At 47.8% G+C, this 13231-nt stretch overlaps 1 protein-coding gene across 15 annotated transcripts in view; it reads left to right on the forward strand.

Annotated features, from left to right (window-relative positions):
* GBF1 (golgi brefeldin A resistant guanine nucleotide exchange factor 1) overlaps window positions 1-13231 on the forward strand; it is a 130691-nt gene that overhangs the window by 107085 nt on the left and 10375 nt on the right. For 4 of the 15 annotated variants that reach the window (XM_035268902.3, XM_035268904.3, XM_035268908.3 and 1 more), the window contains 21 exons: window positions 189-336; window positions 670-896; window positions 1435-1603; window positions 2695-2906; window positions 3553-3651; window positions 4206-4400; window positions 4638-4827; window positions 5417-5557; window positions 5871-5959; window positions 7241-7443; window positions 8181-8304; window positions 8891-9016; window positions 9287-9369; window positions 10039-10275; window positions 10559-10652; window positions 11031-11207; window positions 11515-11579; window positions 11665-11788; window positions 11981-12052; window positions 12169-12263; window positions 12463-12616. In XM_035268902.3, coding sequence (XP_035124793.3) covers window positions 189-336; window positions 670-896; window positions 1435-1603; window positions 2695-2906; window positions 3553-3651; window positions 4206-4400; window positions 4638-4827; window positions 5417-5557; window positions 5871-5959; window positions 7241-7443; window positions 8181-8304; window positions 8891-9016; window positions 9287-9369; window positions 10039-10275; window positions 10559-10652; window positions 11031-11207; window positions 11515-11579; window positions 11665-11788; window positions 11981-12052; window positions 12169-12263; window positions 12463-12616 — 3024 coding nt within the window. The remainder of the gene's footprint in view (window positions 1-188; window positions 337-669; window positions 897-1434; window positions 1604-2694; window positions 2907-3552; window positions 3652-4205; window positions 4401-4637; window positions 4828-5416; window positions 5558-5870; window positions 5960-7240; window positions 7444-8180; window positions 8305-8890; window positions 9017-9286; window positions 9370-10038; window positions 10276-10558; window positions 10653-11030; window positions 11208-11514; window positions 11580-11664; window positions 11789-11980; window positions 12053-12168; window positions 12264-12462; window positions 12617-13231) is intronic. The other 11 variants (XM_035268903.3, XM_035268905.3, XM_035268909.3 and 8 more) reach the window with 3 other exon arrangements.

The raw sequence follows: 13231 nt of genomic DNA on the forward strand, positions 1-13231 counted from the left end.
CACATGGAGGCTGCCCTGCCGACCTGTGAAGTGGTAAATGTAGAAGCCAGGTTAGAAGAGTAGGAATGTGAACTGATGGTCTAAAGTCCTACTTTAGCACAGATATGGGGTAGGACTAAATGGAGGGAGATTTCTAGGGAAAGAGTCTTAGTTTGAATATCACTGCTAATGGGGTATGATACTTCCAGCTGAAAATGAGAGCAGGAGGCATGAGTGATTCATCCAAGTGGAAGAAACAGAAGCGATCCCCTCGGCCCCCACGCCATATGACCAAAGTTACACCAGGTTCAGAGCTGCCCACTTCCAATGGAACTACCTTATCATCTAACCTCACTGGTGAGTGCCCTGGACTGCTTCCTCTGATTAGACAGAAGAAGAACTCCTTTCTCTCTGAGGGCTTTTGAAATTGAAGACCAACCAACTGAGGGGCTTTGGTTTTTATGCTGAGAACAAAAAGGGAAACTCCAGGTCAAATCAGACTGTGACCATTCAGCAGCTCTGCAGTGACTTAAGGTTGTTCTCCTTTCAGAGAGACTCTAACAACTTTAGAGATCAGTATCTGAAAAGATAAGCATGTAATCTGGGAAACAGAGCCCCTGGTACCATGGAGGTTGTGTTTTGTTTTGCCCACAGCCTGTCTTTCCTTCAAGCTTCACATACTTTTCTTAGCAGGTGGCATGCCCTTCATTGAAGTGCCCACTCCCATCTCCTCTGCAAGTTCAGAAGCTGCCTCAGCAGTGGTCAGTCCTTCTACAGACAGTGGCCTGGAATTCTCCTCCCAAACCACCTCCAAGGAAGACCTTACTGATCTAGAGCAACCTGGCTCTCCAGTGTACAGCACAGCTACAGAGCCTGGGAACAGTGAGCTAGGTGTTCCTGAGCAGCCAGACCCCCAGGTATGGCTTTGATTTTTAAATGCCCCTCTTCAATATTCTACAGTGGGAATTGGCTTGATCCTTTGGACCCTTTATGCAGGACTTGGGTCAAAAGAAACTGGGGGTAGCTTCAAAAGAAGCTCTGATCTTTCCTGTTTCCCAGAATTGGCTGTGCTGCCTAGAAAGCCCACAGCATGACTCACTGTGAGAGGTAGCTCATGAGACTGATTGAGTTACGCATACAGGTAGTACTTGACAAAAGGGAAGGAGCTGGCCATTGCTTTTTCTGGATGGTAATGATCGAAATCCTAAGCCTGTGAGAGCCTCTTTGTCTCTAAGGTTCTAGTCACTGTAAGTCAGTGAAGCCTCAGGAGATGTTTTTCTGAGTCCTTCATCATACTACTGCCTGAGCCATCTTGTAGTGATTCATAAACCACTGATCTGGCCCTACATCTGTAGCTCATTAGAGACAGCTTGGAAGATGGGTACTTCAAGGGAGTAAGTTCCAAGTTGCTCTTGCCTCATCCTTCTTCCCATATCTCCCTCCTACTGGTCATAGCCGGAAGGGACCCATGTAGAAAAGTCCCAGTCAGCATCTGTGGAGTCCATCCCTGAAGTGTTAGAGGAATGCACATCCCCTGCCGACCACTCTGACTCTGCCTCTGTCCATGACATGGATTACGTCAATCCCCGGGGTGTGCGCTTTACACAGTCCTCCCAGAAAGAAGGTGGGTACTCTGGCAGCCTCTGCCTGTTTACCTCCCCCATTCTACCCACTAAACTGCCTGAGCCTAGACCGTCTTAGACCAAGATACTGGACTACTGCCTGTTGGCCCAAGTTCTAGGCTATTTTCTAGTCAGGAAATGGAGTGAAGCCATAAGACTGTTGGCATGGATGGAGCCCTTCACTAACTTATGCTATAAGGAGGAAGTTTGATGGGCAATAGAAAGCAAGAAGGAAGAATAAAAAGCTTAGGACTTTTGGCCGGGCGTGGTGGCTCACGTCTGTAATCCCAGCACTTTGGAAAGCCAAGGCGGGTGGATCACAAGGTCAAGAGATTAAGACCATCCTGGCTAACACAGTGAAATCCCATCTCTACTAAAAATACAGAAAATTAGCCTGGCATGTTGGCATGTGCCTGTAGCCCCAGCTACTCAGGAGGCTGAGGCAGGAGAATCACTTGAAACTGAGAGGCAGAGGTTGCAGTGAACTGAGATCACAGCCTGGGTGACAGAGTGAGACTCTGTCTCCAAAAAAAAAAACCTTAGGACTTTTAACAGAAAGGTAGGATCATCAATTCTGATTTCCTCCAGAATTAGACTAGTCTTACCTCCCCGGAAAAAAAAAAAAATTATTTTCCTTTTTTGTTGTTGTTGTTGTTGTTGTTGTTGTTGTTGCCCAGGCTGGAGTGCTGCTGCTCACAGCTCACTGCAGCCTCAACTTTCTGAGTTCAAGCAATCCTCCCACCTCAGCCTCCCAAGTAGTTGAGACTATAAGCATACACCACTGCACTTGGCTACTTTTAAAAAATCTTTTGTAGAAGGTAAAATAAATAATAAATTAAAAATCTTTTGTAGAGATGGGGTCTCTCTATGTTACCCGGGCTGGTCCCAAACTCCTGGCCTCAAACATTTCTCCCACCTTAGCCTCCCAAAGCACTAGGATTATAGGCATGAGCCATCATGCCCAGCCCTTTTCCTTGAAGGGATCACTTACCTAAAATTACTTTGTGTAATGCAGAGTAGGTTAGCCAAAGCCAGCAGATTAGTTGTTTTGTAGCGGTCTAACCAGTCTAACTCTCCTCCTGGCCTTCCCCAGGCACAGCTTTGGTCCCCTATGGTCTTCCCTGCATCCGTGAGCTCTTCCGGTTCCTCATCTCCCTCACCAATCCACATGACCGCCATAACTCAGAGGTTATGATTCACATGGGACTGCATTTGCTGACAGTGGCCCTTGAGTCAGCCCCTATAGCCCAGTGCCAGACCCTCTTGGGCCTCATCAAGGATGAGATGTGCCGCCACTTATTCCAGGTAAGACAAGAATACCAGAGGGTCTCAGAGCCTCTCTCAAGGGCCAGGGGAACACAGGGAGGTTTGGCTGATTATGCAAAGAGTATAGGACCTAGGAGAGCATCTCCCTCCCAGTTGGCCAATAGTTTTAGTAAGAGGGTTCCAGTAATTCCCCCAGGGACTCTGGCAGCCAGAGAGAAATACGGGAATGTGGGAATGGCTAGATGTAGAGTTTCCTGGGAGTACTGGACCTCCCAACGACACCTTCACCTAATTTGCCTCTCCCGTCTCTCTTGGTTGAGCCATAAGTCAGCTTCAGAAACCTCACAGCCAGGCTGGGCATGGTGGCTCACACCTGTAATCCCAGCTCTTTGGAAGGCCAAGGTGGGTGGATCACTTGAGGTCAGGAGGTCTAGACCAGCCTCACCAACATGGTGAAACCCAGTCTCTACTGAAAATACAAAAATTAGCTGTGCATGGTGGCATGTGCCTATAATCCCAGCTACTCAGGAGGCTGAGGCGGGAGAATTGCTTGAATCCAGGAGGCAGAGGTTGCAGTGAGCTGAAATCATGCCAGTGCTCTCCAGCATGGGTGACAGTGAGACTCCATCTCAAAAATAAAAAATAAAATAACAAAACTTATGGCCTATCCTACTCTGATCTCCAGCTACTCAGCATAGAGCGACTGAACCTTTATGCTGCTTCCCTGCGAGTATGCTTCCTACTGTTTGAGAGCATGCGAGAGCACCTCAAGTTCCAAATGGAGGTGAGTTTCTTGACCTGGGAAGAAAAAGGGGAAAAAAATAGGGTGATATATGGCATCTTCAGTGGGGCCAGCTCTATCATGCTGCAGGGGTAGAATTTAGGGGCTTCCTGTAGGAGAGTGCTTTTGGCCTCCAGCGTTCAGTTCAATCAACTGGCCTCTTTTGTGGAAAAATTAAAAGGAGACCAGAGGAAACTGGCTGACCCCAAATATGAGAACTGGCAGGTAACCTCACCATGAGTAAGGCAAGTAAGTCAAGCCAGCATTGTCACTAAGTTGCAAAAAGGAACTCTAAATAGGACCAGGTCGTGTTCACATAGAAGGCACAAAAAGAGCAAGAGGCAACTTGTCTGGGACCAGGTGTGGTAGAGCCAGGCCTTATTCTTCAACATGGAGGCCAAAGAGGAGGATGTATTTAGGGGATGGAATACCTTTGGGTGTCTCTTAATACATGCCTCTTGGCTGGGCTTCTGCATCCTGTTTAATGTTCTGATTTTTTTCTCTTCCTATCTTGAATCCTTTCCCAACCAAAATGGGAATTATTGGGTTATTGCCAGATGTACATCAAAAAGCTTATGGAGATTATCACTGTGGAGAACCCTAAAATGCCTTACGAGATGAAGGAGATGGCACTGGAGGCCATTGTGCAGCTCTGGCGCATCCCCAGCTTTGTTACAGAGCTCTACATCAACTACGATTGTGACTACTACTGTTCCAACCTCTTTGAGGACCTCACCAAGCTGCTGTCCAAGGTGCTGAGCACTATAACTGGCCTTTGGAAAGGTTTTATAAAGGAAATCTCCCTGGTGGTGGTGAGGATGCTACCTACAGAGAGCGGAACACTCGAGAGCTGGGAAACAGAAAGAAGAAAAGCATTTTCTCAGGGCAATGTACAAGTTAAAAGACATTTGGGAAATTTTAGATAATGATCAGTTAAAGTGTAAAGTGTTCTCCTAACTGCGAGTCTAATGGATCTGTTTACTTTCCAGAATGCCTTCCCTGTGTCTGGTCAACTCTATACAACTCACCTACTATCTCTTGATGCCCTGCTGACAGTGATTGACAGCACTGAGGCCCACTGCCAGGCCAAAGTCCTCAGCAGCCTCTCCCAGCAGGAGAAGAAGGAAACAGCCAGACCAAGCTGTGAGACAGTAGAAGACACTGGAGAAGCTAGCAATAGTGAGAAGCATTTCTTTCTTTGACGAACCCAGGATACTATGCTTATCCCTTCCCTACTCTCTGAGTCCTTTCTCATGTCCTCATATCACTTAACCCTGGGAAGCTCCCAATTCTGTTTCTGGAGTTTGGCCATTTGAATCACAGGCCAGTCAGGCAGATTAGCAGAACTCATGAACTTCTCCCTTTTTCCTCCTCCCTACTTTGGTTTTTTTACAGAACTATTATTTCTTTATGGCAAGAGAAGAGAATAGAGATTAAAGAATATAGCATTTCTGTCTCCGAAAGCTCCAGGTCCCACCGTCCCTCATCCCCAATATCTGCCTGTACTCTAATTAGTCTTCTTTAGCTCCCCCTTGAAATTTGAGGTTGCAGAAAATCAGGGAAAGTGACTGGGTAATCTCTTTATTAAATTAGAGAGTCCAGTGCTTGGCTGGGACAGGAAATACTTGTTTTGGCTTGGGTTTGTCCTGGTCATGGCTGGCACCCTGTGTGGGAGCATGCAGGTCTTCTGGGCTTGGGATTTAACCTTTCCTGCAGCTCTACTTGGCTTCATATCCCATAAGTCTTTATGTATCTTCTTTCTTACCAGCTGAGAGAGCAGCCAGCGATGGGAAAGCTGTTGGCATAGCACCAGACATCCCAGGCCTGCATCTGCCAGGTGGAGGACGGCTGCCACCAGAACATGGGAAACCAGGATGCAGTGATCTGGAGGAAGCCGGTGACTCTGGGGGTGGGTACTGCGTGTTCATGACCCTCAACTCCCTCACCTGGAAGGCCTAGTAGAGAGCAGAGGGAGGGAGCAGACACCTAGGATTGTAACTAAGCAAGCTGTGCTAGATTGCCGTGCCTTCAGACTCAGAGAGAGGAAATCAAATGTATGGATCCTCAGTTGATAGGACTTCCAGGGAAGCGGGAGACTGCTGAGAACAAGATTTCTGAGGCTCCTCCTTGAAACTGGGGAGTATATTAGTGACCTTCCCAAAGTCCTTCTCTGGGTAAAAGAGGTCTTACAGGCTTTTCCCTTCTCTTCTTCCTACTCCTAGCTGACAAAAAGTTTTCCCGGAAGCCACCTCGATTTTCCTGTCTCCTGCCAGATCCACGGGAACTAATTGAAATTAAAAACAAAAAGAAGGTACATACGTATATTTCCCAGTGTCTGTCCACCTCTGTCTGGGTATCCAATGTAGGGTTTCCATCTTGGAGGATGAAGATGAGTCAGAGTCAAGCACCTCATTGTACAGCTTACTGAGGCTAGTCTTTGAGCTTGTTGGGACTTCAGCAAGCCCCATTCAATGCTCTTCCCTTACTCCTAAGCTATGTAGTTGAGCATACCCTATGTATGCCCTTGGGAAAATGCTATACCAATTGAGAGCCAAGTGTCACTGGTGGCAATGACAGGAGCCTTGGGAGTTGGTGTCCTGTGCGTAATTGAAGGTGTTACTGGTCATCTCCAGCTCTAGCATGATGATTGGCAATAAAGGGGAATTGACATTTATTCTGGTGCTTTTTAGTAGGGTTCAAATAACTGTTTGTACTTTGGGTTTCTTAACACAAAGAAAACCTAACCCTTTCTGGCCGGGTGCAGTGGCTCACACCTGTAATCCCAACACTTTGACGCCTATAATCCCAGCACTTTGGGAGGTCGAGGCAGGTGGATCACCTGAGGTGAGGAGTTTGAGACCAGCCTGGCCAAGATGGCGAAACCCCATCTCTACTAAAAATACAAAAATTAGCTGGGCATGTGGTGCATACCTATAATCCCAACTACTGGGGAGACTGAGGCAGGAGAATCACTTGAACCCAGAGGCAGTGGTTGCAGTGAGCTGAGATAGTGCCACTGCACTGCAGCCTGGGTGACAGAGTAAGACTCCGTCCCAAGAAAAGAAAACCTAACCCTTTCTTTCTGTCAGCTTAAATGACTTTGGTTCACGTGTGCCCTTGATTGCATGACCGTGACTGGACATACAGAAAGTTGAGTTGCCTCCACAATTAGTCCACTTTGTCCTTCAAAACCAGGGCATTAAGCTAGACAATCAAAGAATCCAAGCCAGGCTAAAAACAAGAGGCTTGCAGTCAACAAATGTCAGGGATGGATATAAAACCAGAGAGAAGAATGATCAAGTCTCTTTCCTCTACTTTTCCCCCCATCCTAAGTTTAGAGCAGAGGAATTGTTTTATGTATCTTGAGCACTCAGGAAGGAGTAAAAAGGAGCTCATAAGCCAATTCAATTAGACGTGAAGATGGGGGAAAGCTAAGCCCACTATGATCTAGCCTTAGTTCTGGAGTCACTAAGAACCACATCCTAGGAGCTTTTTAGGTGACCAGCTGTGGGTGGGCTCTAGTGGACTCCAGGTTGGCCTTGTCTGATTTAGTGGCAAAGCAGCTTCTATACCTGTAGTTTTTCTCCTGCAGCTGCTAATCACTGGCACAGAGCAGTTCAATCAGAAACCAAAGAAGGGGATTCAGTTTCTGCAAGAGAAAGGCCTCCTCACCATTCCAATGGACAACACAGAGATTGCTCAGTGGCTCCGAGAGAACCCTCGGCTGGACAAGAAAATGATTGGAGAGTTTGTGAGTGACCGCAAAAATATTGACCTGTTGGAGAGCTTTGTGAGGTGAGGAAGCTGTAAGAAATGTGGAATATAGGCAAGTACAGTGCCTCCCAGCACTTTGGGAGGCTGAGGCAGGCAGATCACCCGAGCTCAGGAGTTCAAGACCAGTCTGGGCAACATGGTGAAACCCTGTCTTTACAAAAAAATACAAAAATTAGCCGGGCATGGTGGCACACACCTGTAGTCCCAGCTGTTCGGGAGGCTGAGGTGGGAGGGTCACTTGAGTCTGGGAGTTCAAGGCTGCAGTGAGCTATGATCACACCACTGCACTCCTGTCTGGGTGATAGAGTGAGACATTGGTTCAGAGAAAAAGAAAGAAAGGTGGGACATGGTTAGTGATCATTTGAAAGGGACAGAACATCCCTACCTCAAAGCAGTCTCTGTAAGTTTCTTCTGGAGACCCAGGTTGATGTTCTTCCTCTTCCCATCATTTATATCTGTTGGACCTGAAAGAGACTCCAACGAGATAGTTTGGAAAGCCTCTCCATTCTGTATGGAGTGCATTGCAAAGAGGTAGAGCAGCAGGTTCCAGCGGGTGAGGATTCTAGGCAAGAGTCTGTGGATGTAAAAAGTTTTAAGGCTAGGGGTTGTGTTAAGGATGAACAGGAGATACTGCCCCTTTGCTAGAGACCTCAGCCTTCTCTCTTCCAGTAAGACTAGGTGAGGAGGACAGTGACTAAAAGAGCCTGACATGTGAAACTTACACATTTTTAACCTCTTCATCCTTTCTTTCCCTATAGCACCTTTAGTTTTCAGGGTCTGCGACTAGATGAAGCTCTCCGCCTCTACCTGGAAGCCTTCCGTTTGCCTGGGGAAGCACCAGTCATCCAGAGGTTGCTGGAGGCATTCACAGAGCGTTGGATGGTGAGTTTGAGTGTCAGGCTGAGCCCAGGATCCAAGGTCAGTTTGTCTGAGGGCTGAAGAATCCAGCTACTGTCTTCTTTTTTTCGTTTTTTTTTTTTTTTTTTTGAGACAGTCTCACTCTGTCACCCAGGCTGGAGTGCAGTAGCGCAATCCCTGGCTCCCTGCAGCCTCCACCTCCCATGTTGAAATGTTTCTCCTGCCTCAGCCTCCTGAGTAACTGGGATTTTAGGTACCTACCACCAAGCCTAGCTAATTTTTGTATTTTTTAGTAGAAACAGAGTTTTGCCATGTTGGTCAGGCTGGTCTTAAACTTCTGACCTCAGGTGATCCACCCGCCTCGGCCTCCCAGAGTGCTGGGATTACAGATGTGAACCACCGTGCCCAAGCTGCTGTCTCTTAAAAAGGCAGAGAGCAACATCAGTGACCGTTCCACAGAGAGATCAGCTTCTGTTAAGGAGTCGACAAGAGGCTGGCCACTTTCTGCATGGCACCTTCCCTCTGTACTAGCACTGACCAGTGGTTTGGTAGTGAGGGCTTAATTGGCCAGAGAAGGGCATTGACAGAGGCGGGATCTTTGCTTTTTCAGAATTGTAATGGCTCCCCATTTGCCAATAGCGATGCCTGCTTTTCCCTGGCCTATGCTGTCATCATGCTTAATACTGACCAGCACAACCACAATGTTCGTAAACAGAATGCACCCATGACCCTGGAGGTAAGCTTGGGTCCCAATCAAGGCAAAGAAGACCCAGCACAGTTTTGGAGGTAGCAGGAAGGACATAAGATTTCCAATGGGCACAATGGAGGGGGTTCTGTCCAAGGGAATCAGGAAGGGCTGACAAACCTAGAAAAGGGACTGTGGTGGGGAAGTGGGTTTTTTCACTTACTTTTTCCTAAGTCCTATGTACTAAAAACCCAGGAGTTCCTTGGGTAGGGCTTCAGTATAGACACAAGGGGAAAAAACTTAAAACTGGCCTATCTCTAGGAGTTTCGCAAAAATCTAAAAGGTGTGAATGGAGGCAAGGACTTTGAGCAAGATATCCTGGAAGACATGTACCATGCCATCAAGTGAGTATACATAGAAAATAGTATAGTATCTCTGTTAAGAAGAAGCACGGTGCATCCTTTCCCAGTTTTTAGAGTCATGTCAGACTGCAGTGACTCATGTGCCCTGGATTTAGCCTCAGGACTTAGTTGGGCAGCCCCCTCTCTGCCAACTCCTTTCTTCCTTAAAGAAGCCTGAACAATATTGGGACTCTAGTACTCTAAGCCAGGGTCCAAAGTACTGCTCTTAAGTAGAATATCATGACCCCATTTTCTGAACTTAAAACAAGTACATTTTCCTGTCTAGCTCACAAGATGCGTTCTGTCTGGTAGAGAACCCAAGGTGGGTACTGGAGCATGAGGCCCAGGTTACAGGTCAGAAATGGGCCACTTAGTTCTTTACTGTAAATCAGAAAAAGTAGAATTTTTCATCTTGTCACACTAAGTAAGAATGTGAGATTTTACTACAGAACTAAGGCCTCACTTAGAGGTAGACCTCTGAGATTATGGGACACTTCCTTTCCTTTCTTTCTCCCTGCTCCCACTGGTGGGTGGGAAGCAGACCACTCAGCTGCAATTCTGATGGCTGCCCTCTCACAGTGGAGAGTGCTAGTATGAATGAATGAACTAGTCCTGATTTGGAACCAGTCAGGTTCAAAGCAGTGCAACTACTCCTTCCTTACCTCCTGACAGGAATGAGGAGATTGTAATGCCTGAGGAGCAGACAGGCTTGGTTCGGGAGAACTATGTTTGGAATGTGCTGCTTCACCGAGGTGCCACACCCGAGGGCATATTCCTGCGTGTGCCTACTGCCAGCTATGATCTTGACCTCTTCACCATGACTTGGGGCCCCACTATTGCTGCTCTCTCTTATGTCTTTGACAAAAGCCTTGAAGAGACAATCATCCAGAAAGCTATCTCAGGCTTCAGGTAGCCCAGCTTTGGCCTTGGTCTTCACCTCTCCCCACCTCTCTGAGCTAACATGGTTTTCTCCATGCCTCTCTGACTCCTACTCTTACTTTCCTTAGAATGGGGATACCCTGAGTTTTTGGAGGGAGACTGAAGCTTGGGTAAGCTCAGTCTTAAACAGAAACCAAATTAAAAGGTTTCTTCCCGGGACTGACTGGGGAGGAGCCCCTTGAAAGCTCAGGGACTTGGAAGGGCTGCTTGGCCTTCCAGTGACTCTGTTTCTGGGATGGGGGTAACGTTACAGGAAATGCGCCATGATCTCCGCCCACTATGGCCTCAGCGATGTGTTTGACAATCTCATCATCTCTCTATGCAAATTCACAGCTCTCAGCAGTGAGGTGAGCAAGTGCAGGAACCGCGTACTTGGAGCTCCAAAGGAGGACCTCTCTTTTAGCCTTGGATCTACCCTTAGCAGCAGACCTGGTTGCCCTCAGCATCTTCCCTCACTGCCCCCACTTAAATATACCAGAGCTTAGGCCATTTCTGTCTTGCACACCCTGGGATAAAACTAGTGTTACTTCATGAAGTGGGGATGGGAAAGGAGATTCAGGAATGGGGAAGGCCTTAACTAGGTTAACCCTTCCCCCCAGTATTATGGGGGATTGAAGCAGAGCCAACAAAAGGACTCTCAGGGAACCATGATAGGCAGAGACCTAAGAGATTTTCCTTCCCAGACATTAGTTCAGCCTTAAGTCTCTTCTCATCCTCTTTTCTAGTCTATTGAGAACCTACCCAGTGTATTTGGAAGCAACCCTAAAGCCCATATTGCAGCCAAGACAGTGTTCCATTTGGCCCATCGTCATGGTGACATCCTGCGGGAGGGCTGGAAAAATATCATGGAGGCCATGCTGCAGCTCTTCCGAGCCCAACTACTGCCCAAGGCTATGGTAGAGGTAATTCTTAGTAGGAGACTAGTGAGCTGCAATATTGTATGATATCTGAATATAGAAGTAAATGGTTGAGAATAACGCTGGGCCTGATGCCTGCCACAGCTCACCAGGAATGCCTCAAATGTAAGACCATAGATCTTGGGGAATAGCTGTAAAAGAAGGCCGGTAGATGCCGTTGCCAGTCACCAACTGGCACAACAGTGTAGGGCAGAGTACCACAGGAGGAAATCGAGAGAACTTTGGTGGGTGGAAGCAGGGGCACAAAGGCAAAGGACATAAGGAAAGAAATCATTTTGACTTACTTTTCCAGGTAGAAGATTTTGTGGATCCCAATGGCAAGATCTCTCTACAGCGGGAAGAGACACCATCAAATCGGTAAGAGCAGACCAGAGGCTCAGGGGTTTGGGGAGGGAGAGTCAGAACTTTGGGGCTCACCAGGTCATGTGCCCTTTTTCTACAGAGGAGAGTCAACAGTGCTGAGCTTTGTGAGCTGGCTAACACTGAGTGGTCCTGAGCAGTCTAGCATGCGGGGCCCATCCACTGAAAACCAAGAGGCCAAGAGAGTGGCCTTAGAGTGCATAAAGGTAACGGCCCATCTACCCCTGGTGAGAAGGCCTAGACACCTTCCTATTACACAATGCTACCCAGTGAATGAAGAATAAAGTCATCCAGGATTTGTAACCAGGGCTGACTCTGCCCTCTCTCCCTGGCTCTTGGGGACATTGTTCCCTTCAGCCCTTGTCAAAGACCCCCCCCTTCTCTTTTGCCCTCTCTAGCAATGTGACCCAGAAAAAATGATCACAGAAAGCAAGTTCCTCCAGCTGGAGTCATTACAGGAACTCATGAAGGTACAGGATGAAGAAACGAAAGAAAGATGGAAGAACTGGCTAAGTCTGGGAGGGGAGACAGGGACAGTGGTTGGCTTCTTTTCCATGCCTACTTTCCTGCTGCTGTTACTCTTCAGGCTCTGGTCTCAGTGACGCCAGATGAAGAGACATATGATGAGGAAGATGCTGCTTTCTGCCTAGAGATGCTGCTAAGGATTGTGTTGGAGAACAGGTAAAAGAAGGCAGATGAGGGCGGGGCTTGTGCCAAAGGGATGGAAGCCACTTTGCTGAGTGGGCTCTGGGGAACTGTAGGCAGTAGGGGAGAAACTTACTCATCATACCCTTCTACTTAGGTATAATACTAAAGAGTCCTGAAATGCCTAGGGGGCCTCTCTGGATGAGACTGTCTTCATTCCTTTATGTCCACACAGGGACCGTGTGGGCTGTGTGTGGCAGACTGTTCGAGACCATCTATACCACCTCTGTGTTCAGGCACAAGATTTCTGCTTCCTCGTGGAGCGGGCAGTGGTGGGGTTGCTACGCCTGGCCATTCGGCTGCTCCGGAGAGAAGATATCAGTGGTCAGGTAAGCAGAATGTATCTCGGAGAGTGGCCAGGTATATAAGGGATTAAGGCCACAGTGTCAATTATGGATGTGGCCTGAGACAGAGAGTGCATTTAGTGCCCCACAGCATGAACTCAGTGACCTACCACAGAGCTGGTCCAATCTAACAGGTGGCATTGAGAGTGAGCCTGGAATGGCCTCAGGCATGGAGCTTGTGCTCTGCAGCCTCAGCCTCCGGAGTAGCTAGGATTACAGGTGCACACCACCATACCCTGCTAATTTTTGTATTTTTAGTAGAGACAGGGTTTTACCATGTTGGCCAGGCTGGTCTGGAACTCCTGACCTCAAATGATGCACCCACCTCAGCCTCCCACAGTGCTGAGATTACAGGCGTGAGTCCCCACACCTGGCCCAAGTGAGGCAGGAGAATCACTTGAACCCAAGAGGCAGAAGTTGCAGTGAGCTGAGATCACACCACTGCACTCCATCCTGGGCAACAGAGCGACATTATGTCTCAAAAAATAAATAAAGAAAGAATCACTCTGGTATTAAGACTTACTATTGGCAGGGCAGCATGGTGGCTCACACCTGCAGTCTCAGCACTTTGGGAGGCCAAGGTGGGTGGATCACCTGAGG

This window comes from Callithrix jacchus, chromosome 12 (genome assembly GCF_049354715.1).
Source record: "Callithrix jacchus isolate 240 chromosome 12, calJac240_pri, whole genome shotgun sequence".
Lineage (NCBI taxonomy): Eukaryota > Metazoa > Chordata > Mammalia > Primates > Cebidae > Callithrix > Callithrix jacchus.